This window comes from Eubalaena glacialis, chromosome 10, assembly GCF_028564815.1.
Source record: "Eubalaena glacialis isolate mEubGla1 chromosome 10, mEubGla1.1.hap2.+ XY, whole genome shotgun sequence".
In the NCBI taxonomy this organism is placed as follows: domain Eukaryota; kingdom Metazoa; phylum Chordata; class Mammalia; order Artiodactyla; family Balaenidae; genus Eubalaena; species Eubalaena glacialis.
Window position 1 is genome coordinate 59433218 of NC_083725.1, and position 22724 is coordinate 59455941.

Genomic DNA, 22724 nt, shown 5'->3' on the forward strand with positions numbered 1-22724 from the left:
TTCCAATTTGTATTCCTTTTATTTCTTTTTCTTCTCTGATTGCCGTGGCTAGGACTTCCAAAACTATGTTGAATAATAGTGGTGAGAGTGGACATCCTTGTCTCGTTCCTGATCTTAGAGGAAATGCTTTCAGTTTTTCACCGTTGAGAATGATGTTTGCTGTGGGTTTGTCATATATGGCCTTTATTATGTTGAGGTAGGTTCCCTCTATGCCCACTTTCTGGAGAGTTTTTATCATAAATGGGTGTTGAATTTTGTCAAAAGCTTTTTCTGCATCTATTGAGATGATCATATGGTTTTTATTCTTCAATTTGTTATTATGGTGTATCACATTGATTGATTTGTGTATACTGAAGTATCCTTGCATCCCTGGGATAAATCCCACTTGATTGTGGTGTATGATCCTTTTAATGTGTTGTTGGATTGTTTGCTAGTATTTTGTTGAGGATTTTTGCATCTATATTCATCAGTGATATTGGTCTGTAATTTTCTTTTTTTGTAGTGTCTTTGTCTGGTTTTGGTATCAGGGTGATGGTGGCCTCATAGAATGAGTTTGGGAGTGTTCCTTCCTCTGCAATTTTCTGGAAGAGTTTGAGAAGGATAGGTGTTAGCTCTTCTCTAAATGTTTGATAGAATTCACCTGTGAAGCCATCTGGTCCTGGACTTTTGTTTGTTGGAAGATTTTTAATCACAGTTTCAATTTCATTACTTGTGATCGGTCTGTTCATATTTTCTATTTCTTCCTGGTTCAGTCTTGGAAGGTTTTACCTTTCTAAGAATTTGTCCATTTCTTCCAGGTTGTCCATTTTATTGGCATAGAGTTGCTGGTAGTAGTCTCTTAGGATGCTTTGTATTTTTGCAGCATCTGTTGTAAGTTCTCCCTTTTCATTTCTAGTTTTATTGATTTGAGTCCTCTCCCTCTTTTTCTTGATGAGTCTGGCTAATGGTTTATCAATTTTGTTTATCTTCTCAAAGAACCAGCTTTTAGTTTTATTGATCTTTGCTCTTGTTTTCTTTGTTTCTATTTTATTTATTTCTGCTCTGATCGTTATGATTTCTTTCCTTCTACTAACTTGGGGGTTTTTTTCTTCTTGTTTCTGTAGTTGCTTTAGGTGTAAAGTTAAGCTATTTGAGATTTTTCTTGTTTCCTGAGGTAAGCTTGTATTGCTCTAAACGTCCCTCTTAGAACTGCTTTTGCTATCTTCATAGGTTTTGAATCATGGTGTTTTTGTTGTCATTTGTCTCTAGGTATTTTTTGATTTCCTCTTTGATTTCTTCAGTGATCCATTGGTTGTTTAGTAACATATTGTTTAGCCTCCATGTGTTTGTGTTTTTTGCAGTTTTTTTCTTGTAGTTGATTTCTAGTCTCATAGCATGTGGTTGGAAAAGATGCTTGACATGATTTCAGTTTTCTTAAATTTACTGAGCCTTGTTTGTGGTCTAGCATGTGATCTATCCTGGAGTATGTTCCATGTGCACTTGAAAAGAATGTGTATTCAGCTGCCTTCAGGTTGAATGCTCTATAAATATCAATTAAGTCCTCATGGTCTAGTGTGTTAGTTAAGGTCTATGTTTTCTTATTGATTTTCTATCTGAATGATCCATCCATTGATGTAAGTGGGGTGTTAAAGTCCCCCAGTATTATTGTGTTACTGTTTATTTCTTCTTTTATAGCTGTTAGCATTTGCATTATGTATTGAGGTGCTCCTATGTTGGGTGCACATATATTTTCAATTGTTGTATCTTCTCCTTGGATTGATCCCTTGATCATTATGTAGTGTCCTTCTTTGTCTCTTGTAACAGTCTTTAAAGCCTATTTTGTCTGATGTAAAAGTAGTGCTACTCCAGCTCTCTTTGATTTCCATTTGCATGGAATATCTTTTTCCATCCCCTCACTTTCAGTCTGTTTCTCTCTCTAGATCTAAGGTGAATCTCTAAATAAATAAATAAAGTGAATCTCTTGTAGTTAGCATATATACAGGTCTTTTTTTTATCCATTTGGCCAGTCTGTGTCTTTTGGTTGGAATATTTAGTCCGTTTACATTTAAAGTAATCACTAATATGTATGTTCTTATTGCCATTTTATTAATTGTTTTGTATTTCTTTTTGTACATCTTTTTTTTTCTTTTGTTCTCTTATGGTTTGATGACTATCTTTAGTGTTATACTTGGATTCCTTTTTCTTTTTTGTTTTTATCTATTGTAGATTTCTGGTTTGCTGTTACCATGAGTTTTTTTTTTTTTTATATTGGTCTGTATATATATGTGGCTGTTTTCAATTGCTGATATCTTCATTTCAAATGCATTTTAAACACCCTTGATTTGTACTCTCCTCCCCTCATGCTTACTGTTTTTGATACCATACTTTACATCTAATTGTTTTGTGTAGGCTTTAACCTCTTATTGTGGATACAGATGACTTTACTACTTTTCTCTTTTAACCTCCCTACTAGCTTTGTGTGTGGATGATTTCCTACCTCTACTGTATGTTTGCCTTTACCAGTGAACTCTTTCCTTCTGTACTTTTCTTCTTTCTAGTTGTGGCCTTTTCTTTCTTGCCCAGAGAATTTCCTTTAACATTTGTTGTAAAGCTGGTTTGGCTTTACAACAATTCTTTTAGCTTTTGAAATATATAAGTTTTAGCTGTGCTTTCCTTCCTTGGTTCTTTCCACTACACTTCTCAGAATTCCGTCTGGCTGGCCTCTCTGCCTCAAGAGGTGAAAGAGCCAGGCAGTTGTCACCTATAATTTCTTAGTCATGGTAGAACTAGCAGCATGATAGCATGTAGCCAATGATACAGAAAGGATGAAACCTACTTGGTCCCAAGGGGAAGATTTTTTTTTTATATATACCACTTATTATCACCATCAGGTAGCTTCTAATACTGACTGCAATTACTGCTTAAATGTTACTATCAGGGTATAGCAAAAATTCCCTTGCATCTGTAGGTCTTGACTGTCAGGTAATTCACCATATATGTCTTAGTAGAGTAAAAGGGTAATTACATGTTGTAAAAAGCTCTGTTTGTTCCAAATTTACATGCTAGGAGAAACTGGCTGACTTTGCATGTATAACACAAAAGGAGTCAAATTCTATGAGCACTTCATGGTACCTTTTGCACTTAATCTAAGTGTCACTAAAACTTTTAAAGGGACATTTTTGGAATAATTTGGGGCAGAATATTAAAGTAATTAGTTTAAGGTAGTGATAAGTGAGATTACTGAATATTTCTTTGTTTTCATTATATGGGCCAGGTTATTGGTGAGGAAGCTATCAGTGATTACAGTTACTCATTAATCTTGCTTAGTAAGCATCATTGATCTTTACCCAAGAAATGTTGGTACTCTCTAAACCAGTGGAAGATAAATGTTAAAGGAAAAGCTTGAACAGTTTAAACAAAAAAATACAATTAGCAAATAAGCATATAGAAAAAAAGTCATTCTCACAAATAAAGAAATACTCATAAATCTGAAGCATCATTTTGTACCTATTATCAATTTTTTTAAAAATTATAATAGCAGGGCTTATAAGATTGTGGTGAAACTGGCACATATATGTATATTTTTAGAAGCAATAAAATGGTAGAAACTTTTGAAAAGTAATTAATAACATAAGTCATAAAACATAACCAAATAAATGTTTCCATTTGGGGGAATACATTCAAAGGAAATTGTCAAGTAAAAAAAAGTAATTGATATCAGTATGTTCATTGCAGCATTGTTTATAATATTAAAACAATAGAAATAACCCAAATATCCATCTGTAAAAGGATGATTAAATAAATTACATCGTCAGAGTAAGTAACATTATATAACACCAAAATAATAATTATGGAAACCTTACCAGGAGTGATTAAATTATAATGTAAGGGAGGGAGGAATGCAGATATGAAGTTATATATGGTCTGTGTATATATAAAATGATATGAAACACATGTGGAAATACAGAGAATCAGTAGCATAGAGTTTAAAGTACATACACTTGGCAACAAGAGGGGCTTTAGTTTGAATTCTGGCTCCATACTTGCAAGCTGTTGTTTTCTGACATGTTATTTAAGTTCTTTGTGTTTTCTTAAATATAAAATGGGGATTCTCATACCTTCCTTATAGGACAGCTCTGAGAATTAAATTAGATGATTCTGTAAAGTCTGAGACAAGGCAGTGGAATTATATGTGAATATTTTTACTCTCTTATTTTGATTTCCATTAATTTAATTTTTTAATTGAAGTATAGTTGATTTACAACGTTGTGTTAGTTTTGGGTCTACAACAAAGTGATTCAGTTACATATATGTATATGTGAATATATATATATATTATTTTTCATATTCTTTTCCATTATAGTTTATTACACAATATTGAATATACTTCCCTGTGCAATATAGTAGGACCTTGTTGTTTACCTATTTTATGTATAGTAGTTTATATCTGCTAATCCCAAAGTCCTAATTTATCCCTCTCTGCCCCCTTTTCCCTTTGGTAACCATAAGTTTGTTTTCTATGTCTGTGAATGTTTCTGTTTTGTAAATAAGTTCATTTGTATTTTTTAGATTCCACATCTAAGTGATATCATATGATATTTGTCTTTCCCTGTCTGACTTACTTCACTTAGTATGATAATCTCTAGGTCCATGTGGCAAATGGCATTATTTCATCCTTTTTTATGGATGAATAATATTCCATTATGTATACATACCACACCTTCTTTATCCATTCATCTGTTGATGGACATTTAGGTTGCTTCCATGTCTTGGCTATTGTAAATAGTGCTGCTATGAACACTGGAATGCATTTATCTTTTCGAATTAGAGTTTTCTCCAGATATACGCCCAGGAGTGGGATTGCTGGATCATATGGTAACTCTATTTTCAGGTTCTTAAGGAACTCCATACTGTTTACCATAGGGGCTGCACCAGTTTACATTCTCACCAACAGTGTAGGAGGGTTCCTTTTTCCCCACACCCTCTCCAGCATTTATTATTTGTAGACTTTTTGATGATGGTCATTCTGACTGGTGTGAGATGATACCTCATTGTAGTTTTGATTTGCATTTCTGTAATAATTAGCGATGTTGAGCATCTTTTCATGTGCCTGTTAGCCAACCCAATATGTGTCTTCTTTGGAGACGTCTATTTAGGTCTTCTGCTCATTTTTTGATTGGTTGTTTGGTTTTTTTGTTATTGAGTTGTATGAGCTGTTTGTTTGTATATTTTGGGAATTAACCCTTGTCGGTCACATCATTTGCAATATTTTCTCCTGTTCCCTAGGTTGTCTTTTTGTTTTGTTTCCTTTGCTATGCAAAAGCTTGTAAATTTGATTAGGTCCCATTTGTTTGTTTTTGCTTTTATTTCTATTGCCTGGGGGGAGTGACCTAAGAAAACATTGCTACGATTTATGTCAGAGAATTTTTTTTTTATTGAAGTATAGTTGATTTACAATGTTGTGTTAATTTCTGCTGTACAGCAAAGTGATTCAGTTATACACATATACATTTTTTATATTCTTTTCCATATGGTTTATCACAGGCTATTGAATATAGTTCCCTGTGCTATACAGTAGGACCTTGTTGTTTATCCATTCTATATATAATAGTTTGCATCTGCTAACCCCAAACTCCCAATCCATCCCTCCCCCACCCCTCTCCCCCTTGGCAACCACCAGTCTGTTCTTTGTGAATCTATTTCTGTTTTGTAAGTAAGTCCATTTGTATCATTTTAGATTCCACATCTAAGTGATATCATATGATACTTGTCTGTCTCTGATTTACTTCACTTAGTATGATAATCTCTATGTCCATCCATGTTGCTGCAAATGGAATTATTTCATTCTTTTTATGATTAATATTCCAGTGTTGTGTGTATGTGTGTGTGTGTGTGTGTGTGTGTGTATATATATATGTATATACCACATCTTTATCCATTCATCTGCTGATGGACATTGGTTGCTTCCATGTCTTAGCTATTGTGAATAGTGCTGCTATAAACACTGGGGTACATGTATCTTTTCAAGTTACAGTTTTCGTCTTTTCCAGATATATGACAAGGAGTGGGATTGCTGTATCATATGCCAACTCTATTTTTAGATTTTAGTTTTTGAGGAACATCCATACTGTTTTCCATAATGGCTGCAACAGTTTACATTCTCACCAACAGTATAGGAGTGTTCCCTTTTCTCCACACCCTCACCAGCATTTGTTATTTGTAGACTTTTTAATGATGGCCATTCTGACCAGCATGAGATGATACCTCATTGTAGTTTTGATTTGCATTTCTCTAGTAATTAGCCATGTTGAGCAACTTTTTATGTGCCTGTTGTCCATCTATGTGTCTTCTTTGGAGAAATGTCTATTTAGGTCTCCTGCCCATTTTCTGATTGGGTCTTTTTTTTTGATATTGAGCTGCATAATTGTGTATTTTGGAGATTAATCACTTGTCGGTTGCATCATTTGCAAATATATTCTCCCATTCCATAGGTTGTCTTTTCATTTTGTTTCCTTTGCTATGCAAAAGCTTGTAAATTTGACTGGGTCCCATTTGTTTATTTTTACTTTTATTTATATTGCTTTGGGAGACTGACCTAAGAAAACATTGCTACAATTTATGTCAGAGAATGTTTTGCGTGTGTTCTCTTCTAGGAGTTTTACAGATCCAGTCTTTCTTACATTCAGGTCTTTGATCCTTTTGGGGTTTATTTTTGTGTATGGTGTTTGTTAGAGAGTGTTCTAATTTCATTTTTTTTTACATGTAGCTGTACAGTTTACCCAATACCACTTATTGAAGAGACGACTGTCTTTTCTCCATTGTATATTCTTGCCTTCTTGTTTGTTGTAGATTAATTTTGACCATACGTGTGTGGGTTAATTTCTGGGTTTTCTGTCCTGTTCCATTGATCCATATGTCTGTTTTTGTGCCAGCACCATACTGTTTTTATTACTGTAACTTTGTAGTATTGTCTGAAGTCTGGGAGGGTTATACTGCCAGCTTTGTTCTTTTTCCTCAGGATTGCTTTGGCAATTCTGGGTCTTCTGTGGTTCCATATAAATTTTAGAGTTATTTGTTCAAGTTCTGTGGAAAATGTCATGGGTAATTTGATAGGGATCACATTAAATCTGTAGATTGCTTTGGGTAGTGTGGCCATTTAAACAATATGAATTCTTCCAATCCAAGAGCATGGGTTATCTTTCCATTTCTTTGACTCATCTTCAGTTTCCTTTATCATCAGTGTTTTATAGTTCTCAGCATATGTCTCATCTCCTTGGTCAGGTTTATGCCTAAAAGTATTTTTTTTATGCAATTTTAAAGGGGAATTTTTTTTTTTAACTAACTTTCCCTTTCTGATATTTCATTGCTAGTGTAAAGAAATGCAACAGATTTCTGTATATTAATTTTGTATCCTGAAACTTTACCAAATTCATTGATGAGCTCTAGTAGTTTTCTGTTGGTGCCTTTAGGATTTTCTCTGTGTAGTATCATCATGTCATCTGCATATAATGACGATTTTTCCTCTTCCCTTCCAATCTGGATACCTTTTATTTCTTTTTTCTTGTCTGACTGCTGTGGCTGATTGACTGGTTTCTATTAATTTTATAATGTTGTTTTTACAACAGAAAACATTTTAATAATTTGATATTGACCACCAAAGTTATAATATACTCACAAATCTACACCTTGTGGCATTGACTATATGGCTAATTGAAGTGAGCTAAATAATTAATTATGCTTATTTAGTACTAAAGAAAGATCTCAAAGTGCACACTCTGCTAAATCATATCAGTTTACTTAACACTTACTTATGTAGCTTTTACCATGTAACAGACAGACACTGTTCTAAACACTGTATTCATTGAATAACTACCCTATGAGGAAGGTACTGTTACAAAGAACTTTAAGAAACTCAATCAAGGTCACATTGGTCTATGTGGCAGAGCTGAAATAATTTGAACTCAGGCAGCCTGGCTACATGGTCCAGCTCTTCAATGCTATTCTGCCTTTCAGTTGGCCAATCAAAACATGCTTAGTGGACATAAGTGATGCTCAGCACTATGAGGGATGCCAGGAAACAAAGGATACGATCCTTAATTTGAAGAAGATGACCATTCTCTAGGTCTTAGCCATAGTCTCCAAATTCTGCTCTCTCAACCTCAGATAAATGTCATCCATGTCACAGGTAAATGCTAGTCACAGAGAAACACCTCTCACCCATAATAACAAAAGTTCTGAATGAAAAATCTGCAGCCTATTTGCTTGGCTCTCTATGGCAATGTCAGTGTTTTCAAAGTATGTGCTGAGAAGTCTTAGAATTATGTGAAGTTGCCTCATGTTCTGCAAATATTTTACTCAAGTTTCTCTCTATACATATATTTGTATATACACACCTTCACACACTACATGTGTATGTAACTAATGTTACAAATAAGTTTTTAAACTAATACTACAAACTAAAATTACACATTGAAATATATTTTATTGTATACTTTAATACATAGGAAACTCACAATTCATTACAGTATGCTCTTGGATTGTCATTGTGCATATCTCAGATGAAAGAGAGTCTCCCTCTCTCTCTAATTGAAGAGTATTCTGAAATTGCAAGACAAACTCTTTCAAAGCCAAAAAAATTGTTACCATTTGGAAGGTGATTGATATAATATGATGGTTAAGAAGAATGGCACTAGAATCAGTCTAGATACTGTTTTGAGCACAGGTATTTACTACATGAATTTGGGCAAGTTTTAAACCCTCCTGTACCTTAATTTCCTCATCTGTCAAATGGGACAGTACATACCTCATAGAGTTGTAAGAAATAAAGGATGTAAAAATATAATTAGAAAAGTAACTCAGGCAATAAGTAGTCACTCAATAAATATTAGATACTACTATATATATATATATATATACAATATAATTTCTAGTGCAAATACTTATCTATAAAATCAGTCTTACCTTGTTATCATGCAACCAAAATAAATACAGAATTACCTTAAATTCTAACTAATGTTGATATGCAACTGGAAATCCCATTTTTCAAATTTTTGTGTTCATTCAACAGTTGAATTATTGTTATTTTTACAAGTATTGCAAATGTAAACTAATAAATTTATACTAATTAAATACTACTCCAATTTGCAAATTTGCTGTTTAAAATTTTGTTAGAAAAAAATGTTCTGCATTAAAAAAATAATATATTGCATCATAGTGAAATTTGTTTTTATGCTTTATGTTATCTTATTCCAAGGGGAAAATAATTACCTCTTCCAAATATATTTGTTTCTTTTCATGGCTACCCTTCATTTAAAGCTTAATTTTGATTAATACATGTTGAAATCAAATTATAAAGAAATATTAACCCCTTATCTGGTAGAGTGTTATATTGTGGTGGATGATTCTGCTTATCACCAAAGAACAGTCATTTAATCTCTCCTGTATTTCTTCCAAGTTTGATTCTTTTCGTGACAGTAACACTATTAGAATGTGCAAAGATATTTTAAATAAATGATCTGTGTTTGTTTTTTCTTTCTTTTCTTGCAGTCATTCCCAACACAGCACTACAACCCGCCAGCCTTCAGTGACTCTCCAACGGGCCATCTCCCTGGAAGGGTAAGATAAGAATAATATGGAGCCTTCTCTTAAACCAAACCGAGCACCCTCGTCACTTTGAGCATAAATTCCTTCCTTCCTTCCTCCCTCCCTCCCCACTTTACCCCTTTTTTTTCTTTCTGTTAGCAAATATCTATGAAGCTTATATATATGCCAAGCACCATGCTAGGTACTACACTGAACAAGTCAAATAAGATCTTTTCCTTCAGAGGACTCATTGAGAGTGACAGAAATATAAACACACACCTGCACATAACAGTGTAAGCATCACACAGGAAATACGTATGAGGGATTAATGAAGGATCCAGAAAGGATATCTATCTGACTGAGAATGGGTATCAAAGAGGGATGGGGGGAACAGGTCATGATGGTTTCAGAGAAGATATAACTCCGAAGCTGAGAACTGAAGCATCTGTGGATATTTGCCTGACAGACATTGGAAGGAAGGGTACTCCCTGCAGGAGAAAGAGCACACACAGAAACATGAACATCTAAGCAGATGTCAGATGTCAAAAGGCCACTGAGTGATTCGGTGCTTTGGCGCAAGGTGTGCGAGGCAGGAAATGAGAATGGTGATGTTGGCTGGCCAGGCTTACGTGTAGAGGACTTAGTATTTTGTATTTCTAAATTCCCCAATCAGATAGAAGCTGAAGGGGCTGAGAAGAAGTTAGTATTTCCATCCACTTGCTTTATGATCGCAACTGATTTATTTGCGAACACTTAATTGGTTACTGTATAAAAATTAAATCACTTTATTTTTCCAATATCTGTTACCAACTATGCTTTGTTCAACCCTATTTCTCAATGACAAGTAGACGTCCTTAATGGCATTTCAGTTAAAATCTCTATTATTTATTCTATTTTAAAATCTTGTGTTTTCAGTCAAACCTCTGTCTCTCTTTCCAACATAATTAAGACTTGGGGTCCACCAAAGTGCTCTGGAGTTGATAGAGGAGTGATCTGCTCTCTCTCTCATACCGCCCTCTAGATCTTCCTTTCTCTTAGATTTCTTCTCTGGTAGAAATGAAGTTAAAAAAAAAAAAGGGAAATGGCATTCCTCACATTCTCCTGTGGCAGTCCTCCTTTCTGTTGGCTATCACTGGTGATGTAGCCTGGATGGGTAGAGAACCAAACATGCACCAATGCTAAGAAACTCAAGCAACTCCCCCAGCATGTGGTCCCCTGGGAGCATCAGCGATCTTTTCTACAAAAACCCCCTGGCAGTAGCACACTGTAGTCCTCTGATGCACTCACCCACTTTGCCCCAGCTGCATCAATCCCTCCTCACAAGCACATAGTCGCCCTTTCTCATCTGTCCTCAGCAGCTTCAAATGTGAGGCTTGCAGACATGAGCAGCATCCATCTTTCCTACCCCTCAGGTGGAACTTACTAGGGCTAGTCCTTGCCTCCTTTCTCCCTGCCTGACATTCTCATCTTCTCTCCCCAGGGCAAGTCAGCAAACTCCATGACTAAGTGGACATCCACTTGGGAGGGAGATGTTAGCCTTTCCTTCCTGGAACAGCATAAATTTTATAAACACTTTTCACGGGGAGCCCTTTCTTGCCTTTAGCTAAGGAAATCCACTGCATGTCCGCAAACCCATGGGAACATGAGTGAAAGGAATGTGACCTCTGCATGAACACTGCCCTCCCCTCAAAAGGATACCTCCTTCTCCTCCTAGTCCTCCTCTTCTGTTTTTGGCGGTAAAGAACATCAAACAATTTTAGCTCCTCTATTAAAAAAGAAAACAAAAACTGAGATAGGACTCGGGGAGGAGTCAAGATGGCAGAATAGGAGGACATGGAGTTCACCTCTCCCCATAAAAGTACATCAAGAATGGAACAATTCTGACAGAGCACCTGCTGAACACCAGCAGAGGCCCTCAGACACCTAAAAGGACAAGAACAATCCCCATGCAACTGGGCAGGACAAAAGAAATTTTAAAAAGACAAGAGGAAACAGGACACGACCTGCACCCCTTGGGGGGAACTGAAAGAGAGGAGAGGTTCCCACACCCAGGGAAGCCCCCTCGCTAGTAGGGAGATCAGCTAGGACAGAAGGGGAGCTTCAGGGGCTCAGAGGAGAGCACAGCAACCAGTCTGTGGCAGGCAGGACAGAGTGAGACCTACGTGAATGGTCGGTGCCACAGCCCTGCACGTCCCAGCCTGAGACACGTGTCTGCTGGTGCAGATGGAGGCTGGGTGCTAGAACCTGGGGTTTGGAGAGCAGACCCGGGGAGGGGACTGCTGTTAGCTGCAAAGAGAGAGCCTGAAGGTATGGGAGTACAGAGCTCTATAAGCGGGAATGTTTGTGGAAGAAGCCCAGGCCGCCATCGCAGCCCCCTTCCCCACGCACCAGCCCCTGCCTCCCTGGGCACTAGAAGGGGCTCCTGCCTGAGCAGGCTTGCACGCCTCACCCGCCTTGGCCACCGCCTGCAAGAGCAGGCACGCTCACCCCCGCCCCCTCCTCCACCCCCACAGCCCAAGCAGGCTCACATGCCCCACCCACTGCAGCTGCCTCCTTCACCCCCCCCCCCCGCCCACCCCAGCAGGCTGGCATTTGCCCCACCTGTTGCCGCCTCTGACCCCACCCACCTGGGCAGGCTCTGGGGCAGCCTCAGGAACAGACACTGGTGGAAGGCCCACATGCAGAGGTGGGGCTGAAACCACAGCTGAGCCTCATGGGCCATGCAACTAAGGAAGAAGAGCTGAAATCTCTCCTCACAGTTGTGGGAACTGCGGATTTACACCCCCACTGCCGGCTTTGTAAACTCAGCACCTGCAGAATATCCAAATGAATGAGTACTACCCCAGCTGAGATGGGTCTAGCTTTAGCAACTGTGGGTTTGTGGGCACATACACATGGGGACTGGACCAGGCCAGAATCTGAGCTGCCTCCATAGCTCCCACAGCAGGTCCTGGTGCACAATTACTGCAGTCCTGGGACCTGACTTCAGTGGATCTGTGCTGGTAGTCTGGTGAAAACAACGCCTGAAAGACACCAGGGCCAATTGCCGGCATACCCACTGTTAAGGTGGGTCTGAGAGCAGTTCCAGCAACAGTGTAATTTATGAGCCAGCACAACAAGTGAAAAGTGACACAACAGAGCACACTCACAGTTGAACAGCTCTAGAGGAGGAAAACTCAGTGGCTTCTCTCCCAGAGAGAGTGCTCCAATCCCACCTATGTCACACTGCAGGTCAGAAACAGATCTCGGGGCCTCTACTCCAACTGGAGAGCAGACCCTGCCCCTCACAGGGCAGCGACAACCTCAGAGCAAGGGGAGGCCCCCGTTCAATATCCAGTGCAGGCTCAGGGCACCCCAAAATCAGTCACTCCTCTTACCAAGGGGATAATGGCCAGCATACACTGAGGAAAGAGGTGGCAGACAAGCATATTAAAAACAGCTCTAGCACCAAAAAATATTAAACCCTCTTAGGCTATACAGGGACGTTCCCACATAAAAATAGCCCTACAAGACAGTCTGAGGGTCAGTCATCAGGAGAAAGAACCCCCCAGAGCATTTGGCTTTGAAGGCCAGTGGGTCCTGAGTGCAGGAGCTCCACAGGACTGGGAGAAACAGAGACTCCACTCTTGGAGGGCGCACACAAGGTTTCACATGCATTGGGACCCAGCACAAAGCAATACCTCCATAGGAACCAGGGCTAGACCTAACTAGGGGTCTTGGAGGGTCTCCTGAGGAGGCAAAGGTCAGCGGTAGCTCACTCTGGGGGCAAGGACACTGGTGGCAGAGGCCCCAGGGAACACTGATCGGCATGATCTCTCCCAGAGGTCCCATTTTTGGCACCAAGACCTGGCCCCACCCAAAAGCCTACAAGTTCCAGAGCTGGAATGCCTCAGGCCAAACAACCAGCAAAACAGGAATACAGCTCCACCCATCAGCAGACAGGCTGTCTAAAGTCATACTGAGCTCACAGCTACCTCAAAACACACCCCTTGGCACGGCCCTGCCCACCAGAGAGACAAGACCCAGCTCCACCCACCAGAGGGCAGGCACCAGTCCCTTTCACCAGGAAGCCTGCACAAACCCCAGGACCAACCTCACCCACAGGGGGCAGACACCAGAACTAAGAGAAACTATGATCCTGCAGCCTGTGGAAAGGAGACCACAAACACAGAAAGGTAGACAAAATGAGATGACACAAAAATATGTTGCAAATGAAGGAACAAGATAAAAACTCACAAGAACAACTAAATCAAGAGGAGATAGGCAATCTACCTGAAGAATAATTCAGAGTAATGATAGTAAAGATGATCCAAAAGTTCAGAAAAAGAATGGAGGCACAGATTGAGAAGATACAAAAAAATGTTTAACAAGGAGCTAGAAGATTTAAAGAACAAACAAACAGAGATGAACAACACAATAACTGAAATGAAAAATACACTAGAAGGAATCAATAGCAGAATAACTGAGGCAGAAGTGAGCTAGAAGACAGAGTGGTGGAAATCACTGCCACAGAACAAAATAAAGAACAAAAAATGAAAAGAAATGAGGACAGTCTCAGAGACATCTGGGACAACATTAAACGCACCAACGTTCACATTACAGGTGTCAACAAAGGAGAAGAGAGAGAGAAAGGGCCTGAGAAAATATTTGAAGATGTTATAGCCAAAAACTTCCCTAATATGAGAAAGGAAACACTCACTCAAGTCCAGGGAGTGCAGAGAGTCCCATACAGGATGAACCCAAGGAGGAACACACCTAGACATATATTACTCAAACTGGCAAAAATTAAAGAGAAAGAAAAAATATTAAAGACAACAAGGGAAAAGCAACAAATAACATACAAGGGAATCCCCATAAAGTTTTCAGCAGATTTTTCAGCAGAAACTCTGCAGGCCAGAAGGGAGTGGTAAAATATATATTTAAAGTGATGAAATGGAAAAAGCTACAACCAAGAATACTCTACACAGCAAGGCTTTCATTCAGATTTGACAGAGAAATCAAAAGCTTTACAGACAAGCAAAGGCTAAGAGAATTCACCACCAAACCACGTTTACAACAAATGCTAAAGGAACTTCTTTAGGTGGAAAGAGACCAGCAACTTAATACAACCTTGTGTATATATAGACTGCTATATCAAAATCTCATGGGGGGACTTCCCTGGTGGCATAGTGGTTAAGAATCCGCCTGCCAATGCAGGGGACACGGGTTCGAGCCCTGGTCCAGGAAGATCCCACATGCGGCAGAGCAACTAAGCCTGTGAGCCACAACTACTGAGCCTGCGCTCTAGAGCCTGCGAGCCACAAGTACTGAGCCCACGCGCTGCAACTACTGAAGCCGCGTGCCTAGAACTCATGCTCCACAACGAGAAGCCACCACAATGAGAAGCCCGCACACCGCAACAAAGAGTAGCCCCCGCTTGCCGCAACTAGAGAAAGCCCATGCGCAGTAACGAAGACCCAGCACAGCCATAAACAAACAAGCAAACAAACAAACAAATAAATAAATTTTTTTAAAAAAGAATAAAACTTAAAAATTTAAAAAACCTCATGGGAACTGCAAACCACAAAACTACAATAGATACACACACACACACACACACACACACACACACAAAAGCAACCCAAACACACACTAAAGATAGTCATCAAATCACAAGAGAAGAGAACAAAAGAGGAAGGGAAGGAAAAAAACCTACAAAAACAAATCCAAAACAATTTTTTTTAAATGTCAATAGGGGGCTTCCCTGGTGGCACAGTGGTTGAGAATCTGCCTGCTAATGCAGGGGACATGGGTTCGAGCCCTGGTCTGGGAAGATCCCACATGCCACGGAGCAACTAGGCCCGTGAGCCACAACTACTGAGCCTGCGCTTCTGGAGCCTGTGCTCTGTAACAAAAGAAGCCACGATAGTGAGAGGCCCGTGCACTGCGATGAAGAGTGGCCCCCGCTTGCTGCAACTAGAATAAAGCCCTCGTACAGAAATGAAGACCCAACACAGCCAAAAATAAATAAATAAATAAATAAATAAATAATTTTTTAACAAAAATGTCAATAGGAACATACATATTGATAATTACCTTAAATGTAATTGGAACATACATATTGACAATTACCTTAAATGTAGTTGGATTAAATGCTCCAACCAAAAGACACAGACTGTCTGAGTGGATACAAAAACAAGACCTGTATATATACTGTCTACAAGAGACCCACTAGGGACACATACAGATTGAAAGTAAGAGGATGGAAAAAGGTATTCCATGCAAAAGGAAACCAAAAGAAAGATGGAGTAGCAATACTCATATCAGACGAAATAGACTTTAAAATAAAGACTGTTACAAGAGACAAGGAAGAACACTACATGATCAATCCAAGAAGAAGATATAACAATTGTAAATATGTATGCACCCAACATAGGAGCACCTCAATATATAAGCCAAATGCTAACAGCCATAAAAGGGGAAATCGAGAGTAACACAATAATAGTGGGGGACTTTAACACCCCACTTACACCAATGGACAGATCATCCAGACGGAAAATCAGTAAGTAAACACAGGCCTTAAATGACACATTAGACCAGATGGACTTAATTTTTCCATCCAAAAGCAGAAGAATACACTTTCTTCTCAAATGCACATGGAACATTCTCCAGGACAGATCATATATTGGGCCACAAATCAAGCCTCAGTAAATTTAAGAAAAATGAAATCATATCAAGCATCTTTTCCTACCACAATGCTATGAAATTAGAAATCAATTATAGAAAAAAAAAACCGTAAAAAAACACAAACATGTAGAGACTAAACAATATGTTACTAAACAACCAGTGGATCACCGAAGAAATCAAAGAAGAAATCAAAAAGTACCTAGAGACAAATGACAACAAAAACACTATGATCCAAAACCTATGGGACACAGCAAAAGCAGTTCTAAGAGGTAAGTTTTTAGCAATACAATCTTACCTCAGGAAACAAAATCTCAAATAAACAACCTAACATTACACCTAAAGCAACTAGAGAAAGAAGAAGAAACAAAACCCAAAGTTAGTAGAAGGAAAGAAATCATAAAGGTCAGGGCAGAAATAAATGAAATAGAGACTAAAAAATAAAAAAGATCAATGAAACTGAAAGCTGGTTCTTTTTACTTTTTCTTTGAAAAGATAAACAAAATTGATAAACCATTAGCCAGACTCATCAAGAAAAAAAGGGAGAGGGCCCAAGTCAATAAAATCAGAAATGAAAAAGGAGAAATTACAACTGACACCACAGAAATAAAAAGGATCATAAGAGACTACTACAAGCCACTATACACCAATAATATGGACAACCTAGAAGAAAAGGACAAATTCTTAGAAAGGTACAATGTTCCAAGACTGAACCAGGAAGAAAAAGAAAATATGAACAGACCAATCACAAGTACTGAAATTGAAACTCTGATTTAAAAACGTCCAACAAACAGAAGTCCAAGACCAGATGGCTTCACAGGTGAATTCTATCAAACATTTAGAGAAGAGTTAACACCTATCCTTATGAAACTATTCCAAAAAAACTAAGAGGAATGAACACTCCCAAACTCATTCTATGAGGCCACCATCACCCTGATACCAACCAGGCAAAGATACCACAAAAAAAGAGAAAATTACAGGCCAATATCACTGATGAACATAGACACAAACATCCTCAACAAAATACCAGCAAACTGAATCCAACAACACGTTAAAAGAGTCATACACCATGATCAAGTGGGATTTATCCCAGGGATGCAAGGATTTTTCAATATCCACAAATCAATCACTGTGATACACCATATCAACAAACTGAAGAATAAAAACCGTGTGATCATCTCAATAGATGCAGAAAAAGCTTTGGACAAAATTCAACAGCCATTTATGATAAAAAGAAAGTGGGCATAGAGGGAACCTACGTCAATATAATAAAGGACATACATGACAAACCCACAGCTAACATCATTCTTAATGGTGAAAAACTGAAAGCATTTCCTCCAAGATCAGGAACAAGACTTTCATTCAACATAGTATTGGAAGTCCTAGCCATGGCAATCAGAGAAGAATAAGAAATAAAAGGAATCCAAATTTGAAAAGAAGAAGTAAAACTGTCACTATTTGCAGATGTCATGATACTATACATAGAAAATCCTAAAGACGACACTAGAAAACTACTAGAGCTCATCAATGAATTTGGTATAGTTGCAGGATACAAAATTAATACACAGAAATCTCTGGCATACTTATACACTAACAACAAAAGATCAGAAAGAGAAATTAAGGAAACAATCCCATTTACCATCACATCAAAAAGAATAAAACACCTGGGAATAAACCTACATAAGGAGGCAAAAGACCTGTACGCAGAAAACTATAGGATGCTGATAAAAGAAATCAAAGATGACACAGATGGAGAGATATACCACGTTCTTGGATTGGAAGAATCAACGTTGTCAAAATGACTATACTGCCCAAAGCAATCTACAGATTCAATGCAATCCCTATCAAATTACCAAGGGCATTTTTCACAGAACTAGAACAAAAAATTTCACAATTTGTATGGAAATACAAAAGACCCCAAATAGCCAAAGCAATCTTGAAAGAAAAAAACAGAGCTGGAGGAATCAGGCTCCCTGAGTTCAGACTATACTAGAAAGCTACAGTCATCAAAACAGTATGGTACTGGCACAAAAACCAGAAATATAGATCAATGGAACAGAATAGAAAGTCCAGAGATAAACCCACACACTTATGGTCAACTAATCTATGACAAAGGAGGCAAGAATATACAATGGAGAACAGTCTTTTCAATAAGTGGTGCTAGGAAAACTGGACAGCTACATGTAAAAGAATGAAATTAGAACACTCCCTAACACCATACACAAAAATAAAATCAAAATGGATTAAAGACCCAAATGTAAAACCGGATACTATAAAACTCTTAGGGGAAAACATAGGCAGAACACTCTCTGACATAAATATCTTTTTTGATCTTCTCCTAGAGTAATGAAAATAAAAACAAAAATTAACAAATTAAATTAAATTAAACTTAAAAGCTTTTTCACAGCAAAGGAAACCATAAACAAGATGAAAAGACAACCCACAGGATGGGAAAAAATATTTGCAAATGATGAGACCAACAAGGGATTAATCTCCAAACTACACAAACAGCTCATGCAGCTCAATATCAAAAAAAAAAAAAAAATCCCAAAATGGGCAGAAGACCTAAATAGACATTTCTCCAAAGAAGACATACAGATGGCCAAAAAGCACATGAAAAGATGCTCAACATCACTAATTATTAGAGAAATGCAAATCAAAACTATGAGGTACCACCTCACACCAGTCAGAATGGCCATCATCAAAAAAAAACTACAAACAATAAATGCTGGAGAGGGTGTAGAGAAAAGGGAACCCTCCTACACTGTGGGTGGGAATGTAAATTGGTACAACCATTAAGGAGAATAGTATGGAGGTTCCTTAAAAAACTAACTATAGAACTACCATATGATCCTGCAATCCCACAGCTGTGCATATATTTGGAGAAAACCATAATTCAAAAAGATGCATGTACCCCAATGTTCATTGCAGCACTATTTACAATAGCCAAGACATGGAAGCAACCTAAATGTCCATCGACAGATGAATGGATAAAGAAGATGTGGTACATACATACAGTGGAATATTACTCAGCCATTAAAAGGAATGAAATTGGGTCATTTGTAGACATGTGGATAAATGAGATGTGGTACATATATACAATGGAATACTACTCAGCCATAAAAAAGAACGAAATAATGCCATTTGCAGCAATGGGTGGACCTAGAGATTATCATACTAAGTGAAGTAAGTCAGACAGAGAAAGACAAATATCATATGATATCACTTACATGCAGAATCTAGTAAAAAAGAAATGATACAAATAAACTTATTTACAAAACAGAAACTGACTCACAGATCTCGAAATCAAACTTATGGTTGCCAAAGGGGAAATATGGGGGGAAGTGATAAATTAGGAGATTGGGATTAACATATACACACAACTATATATAAAACAGATAACTAATAAGGACCTACTGTATAGCACAGGCAACTCTACTCAACATTCTGTAATAACCTTTATGGGAGGTGAATCTGAAAAAGGATGGAGACATATATATATATAACTGATTCACTTTGCTGTACACCTGAAACTAACACAACACTATAAGTCAACTATACTCCAATAAAAAAAAAAAACAGAGATAGGAGTGGATGCCTAAACAGAAACTTTGCTCTGGAAGAATTAAGTAACTCTTTTCTCAACAGTAAGTAACTCATTTTTCAACAGTAAACTACTATCTCCATTGCGACATTTGTTCTATTCCATTTAAAAAAAAAAAAAAAAGACACAAGAAGTTCTCAGTCAATACTTCAGACCATTTGGTTCTGTAATAATGTACAAGATGGTCTAGATCATGGATCCTCACCAGACTCCCAGAATTTAAACCAGGGCTAAGGAAGTTGCTAGCTATGTGATAGCAAGTTACTTGATTTCGTTGTGCCTCAGTTTCCTAATTAATGTAAAATGGAAATACTAATGATGACTCCTTGTAGAGTTCTTTCAAGAATTAAAATTATATATACATATAATTTAATTTTTTATAATAGTACTGGCATTATATGTGTGTTACAGTAGTTGTTGCTGTTGTTGTTATACATAATATATACTTAATTAATAAGGCATGAGAGTTTCTCATACATATTAAATAAGGATTTGTTAAAAGTCAGGGACTGGTATCTTTGCTATATTCTGGAGAGGCATTTTCCTATATATATGGGTAATAATCGTTTGTGGAAGCAATTCAAATCATTGTTTGAGTTTGCCTCATTGCTGAGTTCATAGTTATATTAAAAATACTTTAATTACCAAGATTATATTTAAGTGCTTATTAAACAAGGAAAGAATAACCTAAGCTGTTTTCTACACATCAGCTTATCCTCAGCACCAAAAGAAAAATTTAGGACCAGAATAAGAAATGTTCTTACATTTCTAGTATATATATCTTAAAAAGTTAAAGTAAAGAGACCACTTCAAAACATGAGAGGAAATAATCTTTGCAGCCTGTGAGCATTCTCCAGTTGGACTTGAGAACATCCAATAGTCATCACCTGCAGTGCAAGTTCGTGCAGGCTTGTGACTGTACCCTCCATACTACCCTCCTTGGTTTCCTCCTTCTAGAAAGTGCCATAGTTTAGACAAAACTCTTCCACAAAACACAGTTGCTTGTCATATCTTCCAAAGGATGTGATTGGTTTTGAAGTCTGCATGTTAAATTGGATATGTGGAAAGGACCAAGGAAAAGACATCCAGAACTAACAAAGGGATGAGACAGCCTTTTATCAAGAAAACACTGACAGGATTAGGATGCTTTGGTTTGAAGAAGAAAGCTTCATTAGATGCTTAATGAGATCATATTCAAAATGTGCAATTTATTGGGAACAAAAATAGTACAAATTCATGGCTATTTCTTCAAGGGAAGAGAAAAGAAACTAACATATATTGGGTGCTTATTAGGTGCCAGGCCATCTATCTATCCATCCATTCATCCATCCATCCATCTATCTATCTTATCTGATTTTATTTCCAAAATAGTCTTGTAAAATAGGCATCTTTTTTTTCTAAAAGTGGAGTCTCAGACACATTAAGTAATTTTCCCAAAGACCTTTACATAGAAAATAGCAAGCCTAGATTCGAAATCAAATTTGACTTCACTGTCCAACTCCATCCCCTATAATGTGGCATGAAAAGTCTTTATTGAGTGGGAAAGCACTGGTCCCACCATTTATAAGCCACATTCAGGCTAAGTTAGACATAGTGAAGAAGCTCCTAGGATAAAAAATGATAAAGAAGTAGAACTGACTCTCAGCCTAGCAATCACTAAGTAGAATGACTAGCCCAACATCTGGGGTGGCACTGGAGGCCCACATGCACACTAAGTGCCTAAGGTGTTAGTTGTGGTAGAGACGAGGGTGTGGAGGCTGAGCTTACCACTGGTCTCCAGCTCACCTTCCTAGTTCCTTATAAAGACCTCCTTTGGCAGCGTGCAGGGTGGCTATCATCCCACAGTTTAGTCATGACACAAAGAAGCCTTCCTTCAGCTAGGCTAAATAATGGCATTTCCTTCTAGAGCTATTTCCAGACCTTTTCCTTCTTTCTTATTCACAAAAGCTTATTAGCAGTTTGCCAATAAGCAGCCTTTCAGCATTTTGCACTGTTTTCCACTTGAGTGAAATGACCTCTGTGATAAATGCAATCACTAACTCTAATTCTCTGTTAAGATGAAGCCAAAAATGTGAAGGCCTTACCCTGATGTCATAACACAGAGTGACTCCATTTCTAAAAAACAGGAAACGGTATTCTCAGCTATGTCCCATTGTTCCAACTGGTATAAAGCAGTTTGCCTCATATCTAGTTAATAATGAACTATGAAAAATATTCTGTTCCCTGCAATCATGGAAGAAAACTGACTCTGGAATCAAAGAATTAGTTTTGAATCCTGACCTCTCTGCTGTCTGTTGTTAATCTTAAACAGGACCCATCCCCTCCCTAAGCATGAGCTGCCTCCTCAGCCAAAAGGGAGAAAAGCATAGCACTCACCAACTTTCTGTAAAAGCAGCGGGTACCTGTAGGACCCTCAATACGTACTAGTTGAATATATGCTTCGTCCAAGTATTGTGCGAAAACAAACAAAACTTTCATTTTTAAAGCTTAGGTTAGTTTGAAGACCCACGTTGAAACTTGTTATTAAATACATATGTATGTACCTATGTATGTAAAACATTTCTTGATATAAAATAATATATTTGAGGTAGAATTAATCTTGCATTGCTGGAATATTTAGAAGGGGACACCTCAGTAATCCTCTGCAAAGCCCAGAGCACTACAGTTTATGCTGTATGTCCCAGCTGGCCATCAAATACATAGATAATGTGGCATACAATCACTGTCACTGAACGCATAGTGGGAGAGGTATTTTTCATTTTGCATAGGCCAATGGGTCTTTAGCAGTTTTCCCATTAAGGTGTTATACTGCTGAACGTGGGCAATCAGCTGAAATTGGAAATTTCATTATTTCAAAATTCTCCTTGCTAATGCTTTCGTGAAAAGCAACTACTTA

At 37.9% G+C, this 22724-nt stretch overlaps 1 protein-coding gene across 8 annotated transcripts in view; it reads left to right on the top strand.

Moving 5' to 3' along the window:
• DLG2 (discs large MAGUK scaffold protein 2) overlaps positions 1 to 22724 on the top strand; it is an 802852-nt gene that overhangs the window by 376454 nt on the left and 403674 nt on the right. For all 8 annotated transcript variants that reach the window (XM_061202775.1, XM_061202776.1, XM_061202777.1 and 5 more), the window contains one exon: positions 9526 to 9594. In XM_061202775.1, the coding sequence (XP_061058758.1) occupies positions 9526 to 9594 (69 nt within the window). The remainder of the gene's footprint in view (positions 1 to 9525; positions 9595 to 22724) is intronic.